General features: G+C 35.2%; 1 protein-coding gene across 1 annotated transcript; it reads left to right on the top strand.

Annotated features, from left to right (window-relative positions):
- Nucleotides 1-3222: 3222 nt before the first annotated feature.
- On the top strand, nucleotides 3223-4160 carry LOC102012404 (olfactory receptor 6C74-like). Its single transcript, XM_013520846.1, is given in 2 exon segments — nucleotides 3223-3499; nucleotides 3502-4160. Coding segments are annotated over 2 exon segments (936 nt in total).
- The last annotated feature ends 206 nt before the right edge of the window (nucleotides 4161-4366 follow it).

Raw genomic sequence — 4366 nt, 5'->3', positions numbered from 1 at the left:
TTTACTTTTTTTTAAAGAAATTATATTTGTGCCCTTCTCTTCTAGGAATATTTTGTCTCATTTTATTTTTTACCTCTAAGATCTATTTTTTACTATTAATTTCCTTTTGTAAACTTCTCCAGGTATTATTTGAAATAAGTCCACCCTTCCCTTCCTTCCTTCCCTTCTTTCTATTCTTCTATTTTTCAGCCCAGGACCTTCACACTGAGGAATAAAATTCAGGCCATTCACTCTGAGCTACATTTTCAGTGCCTTGTATTATTTTTTATTTTGAGACAGAGTTTCTCCAAGTTCCTAAATTCCCTGGCTGGGCTCCTGCCTCAACACTCCAGAGTGCTGAGAGGACGACTGTGTGCACCATGTCCATCCAGCTTCTGTGTATCTTTTCTTAATAATAATGAATGTATTTGAAGTTACAAATAATTATGTTGATATCCCCAAGACAGAAGACATTGTCCTATAATGCCAATCCCTTCAGGCAAACACAATTATTTTGTGTTTGATGATGATTCAGAGTGATGATTCAGATGTTCAGAGTGTCCATTCAAGGAGCCATATTTTCTTTTTTTTTTTTTTTGTTATTGCCATTTTTAACAGCTTGAAAGTGTGCTTTAAACAAATTTTATTGTACAATTTAAACTGCAGATGAAAAATTTTGCTTTTACATTTCAAAAAATAGAAATTAGTATACAAAATCCAGATTAACAAATTTGAGTAGGTACTATCACCTCAAAGGGAGGCACATTATGAAATTTTGTTAGAAGAAATCAGATTTTTCAGTACATGATGGAATTTCTGTGTTTCTTTTTTTTTTAATTTTAAAGATAAAAGGAGGGAAACATCAACAGACATACAACATTTTACAACATATCACAAGCACAATACAGACAATACAGAGTTACAAAACAAAGTGGTAGGGAATTAACAATGGTGGTTGTATTACATATTGATATCTTCAAAGTGACTTCTCATGAAAACAGATATAAACATGCAATACTGGTCAACCAAAGACTCATTGACAGTTTCTTTCAGCATAGAAATAGAAGACAGAAGAACAACCATGTTATCTATCCTGTATATACATACATACAAAATTTCTCCTTCGTTCCCTTCTCTTTTCCCACATCCCAGAAGCCCTTTACTCTTCAGTGGTTTCCTCATTTCACAGTGTCTATCATACCTCCGAGTTTAAATTAACTCTTTCAAGTTTTACACTAGTGACACAATGTGGTGCTTGCACATGTATGTTTGATTTATTTCACTTATGAGTATGGTTTCTAGTTGTGACCATTTAAATATAAAGGCCTTGAGTTTATCTTTCTTTACAGCTGAGTAATATTCCATTATATAAAAGTACCATAATTTTCTTATCCAATCCTCGGTGGATGGACATTTGGGTTGTTTCCACATTTTAGCAATTACAAATTGTGCTGCTATGAGCATAGGTGCACATATATCACTGTGATATGATGTTTTTAGATCTTCTGGGAAAATACCCAGCAGGGGGATAGCTGGGTTGAATGGGACCTCTAAACCTAGTTTTCGGAGGAATCTCCAAACTGATTTCCACAGTGGTGTCACCAGTCTGCATTCCCACCAGCAGTGGAGAAGGGTTCCTATTTCTCCACAGCCTCGCCAGCATTTGTTATTGGTTGATTTCTTAATGCTAGCCATTCTTACTGGGGTAAGGTGGAATCTCAGTGTTGTTTTAATTTAAGGAGCCATATTTTCATATGTTTTTCTTTTTTTGTGTTTCCTATCATATCCTTCTTGTACCTTTGATCAGTTAAATGAAAGACAAAGATATTTTCATAAATATTAAGTACAAATAAATTTGAATAATATATGCCTCAAAACAGGAAATTTTCTATAGATATCTCATGAATCTTAATACTAGATTTCTAGTGTATTTGTAATTTAAATTTCTTAATTTTGTTGTCTAAATATCTGTTGAATATAAAGAAGAACTACCTATTTGTTAGCATCTCTTTAACTGCATGTCAGCTGGAAACTTCAATATTCTTGGGATAGGGAAAATATGTCACCTAAAATTTGTGTCAATGCTATTCTGTAGTTTCCTCATGCTTTCCAAGTATATCCAATACTCATGTTTAGCCACTGATTTAAAACCTTTATGTTTCAATCTCTACAGACAACAAACCAGAAAGTAACAAAAAGAACTAGAAGCACTGGGAAAGAAGTTTTATTACTGCATATTTCTCCCTTAATATATTTAATTCTGATGTATGTCTATTGAATCTTCCTTTAACTTTTCCACCAAGCTAATTTTCCCATGTCTAAATGTCCTACTAATCACTCCAGGAGTCCATGCATCTTAATCTGTACTTCTTCCACCTCATACAATTTCTCCACACATATCTATGTATCTCTCTTTGTTTCTCTCTCCCTGTAGCACACTACTAAATGTACTTAGTCCATTCTCACAACCAAAACCCCAGAGAAGAACTGTAGTGACTGACTGAACCTAATGATGTTATCAGACACTTTTTGGCATTTGGTGATGTGGTACCAGGTGGAAAAGTGGATGCGACAATAGAGGCTGAAGCAGTAGAAATGTAGTAAGAGTAACTGAAATTATATGCAATGCTGGACTTTCACTGATTTGCAATTTTGTCTTAGTCATACAAGCAAATGAGACAGGAATCTGGTGTTTGAGCTTAATTAGGTGAATAAAATGGGAAAGTTTTCTACCCTGAAAAATCAGGGCTCTGCGGTGTGTGTGTGGAGTGTGTGTGTGTGTGTGTGTGTGTGTGTGGAGTGTGTGGTTTTTTTTATTGTGTTCAATGTGGACTGATGTTTTCAAGTAATCACAGTCCATTTGTTTTTAATGCAAATATTTCTATTTTATGCAATTAAATCTTTTTAATTGATCAGAAAAATGATATATCCTACGGTATATCTTTTTTCTTGTGCATTATCAAGAAAGAAAAATAAATTTATTTTCAGATTATTCTGTTTATGTCTTATTTTTTCATAAAAGGGGAAAATTACTAACACTATATTGATTATTCTCCAGGTGAATTGCGAATTAACATTTTACTTCCTTGTCCAGATAGTCTCAAAATATGATCGTTCTTCCTGAAGCACCACTCTATTATTGTTAACATTAGCTTTGACACTAGTTATCACCATTATTTTTCTGTAGAGATTCTGTAACTTATTTACTTTTCTCTTCAGACCTGATAAACTCAGAGGATTATAATGGGAAATTATACAAGAGTGACAGTGTTCATCTTGGCAGGCTTGACAGATCACCCAGAATTAAAAGTTGTATTATTTACCTCCCTGCTTCTTACCTATTTGCTCAGCATCACAGGCAATCTCACAATCATCACACTCACCCTGGTGGACCTTCACCTAAAGACTCCCATGTATTTTTTCCTTCGGAATTTTTCTTTCTTAGAAATTTCCTATACTACCACATGCATCCCTAAGTTGCTAGTTACTATGGGAAGTGCAGACAAAACTATTTCCTATGACAGTGTGTTACTGAAGTGTTTTTTGTCATCCTACTCAGAGCATCAGAGTTTTACTTGCTGGCAGCCATGTCCTATGACCGCTATGTGGCCATCTGCAAGCCCCTGCGTTACACAACCGTCATGAGCAGCAAAATCTGCACAGGGCTTGTCCTCAGTTGTTGGCTTGCTGGCTTTTTTGTCATCTTTCCACCACTGCTCTTAGGCCTAAATCTTGAATTCTGTGCCTCCAACGTTGTGGATCATTTCTTCTGTGACACCACTCCCCTCCTGCAGATCTCCTGCACAGACACACACCTCCTGGAGATGATGGGGTTCGTCTCAGCTTTGCTTACACTCTTAGTCACACTGTTAATGGTGATCATATCCTACGCATTTATTACCCTAGCAATTTTCAAAATCCCTTCAACGAGTCAGAGGAAGAAGGCATTTTCCACATGTTCTTCTCACATGATCGTCATTTCTCTTTCTTATGGCAGCTGCTTGTTTATGTATATGAAACCGTCAGTCAAACAAAGAATATCTATTGCCAAAAGCATTGCAGTTCTCAATACCTCCGTGGCTCCACTTTTGAACCCTTTTATCTATACCTTGCGGAATCAACAAGTGAAAAAAGCTTTTGTTACTATGATACATAGGGTTGTCACTTTCTTAAGCAAATGAATATTTTGTTTCATTGTACAGCAGAAATGAATGAAGTCTCCACAATGTTAACACTTTCTCTGACATCCTTCCTTTTCTTTTTTCTTTTAGTGCTTGATACTTTGATTTTCATCTTTACATATTTATGAATATGTTTAAAAGAATAGACAGTCTAATGAAAGCAATTTTCTTTTTATTCTTCACTAAACATTTTGATGTTATTTTCC

This window comes from Chinchilla lanigera, unplaced genomic scaffold (genome assembly GCF_000276665.1).
Source record: "Chinchilla lanigera isolate Chin_1 unplaced genomic scaffold, ChiLan1.0 scaffold00057, whole genome shotgun sequence".
Taxonomy (NCBI): domain Eukaryota; kingdom Metazoa; phylum Chordata; class Mammalia; order Rodentia; family Chinchillidae; genus Chinchilla; species Chinchilla lanigera.
Note: the sequence above shows the minus strand (reverse complement) of the source record. Positions and strands in the feature narration are given on the sequence as shown.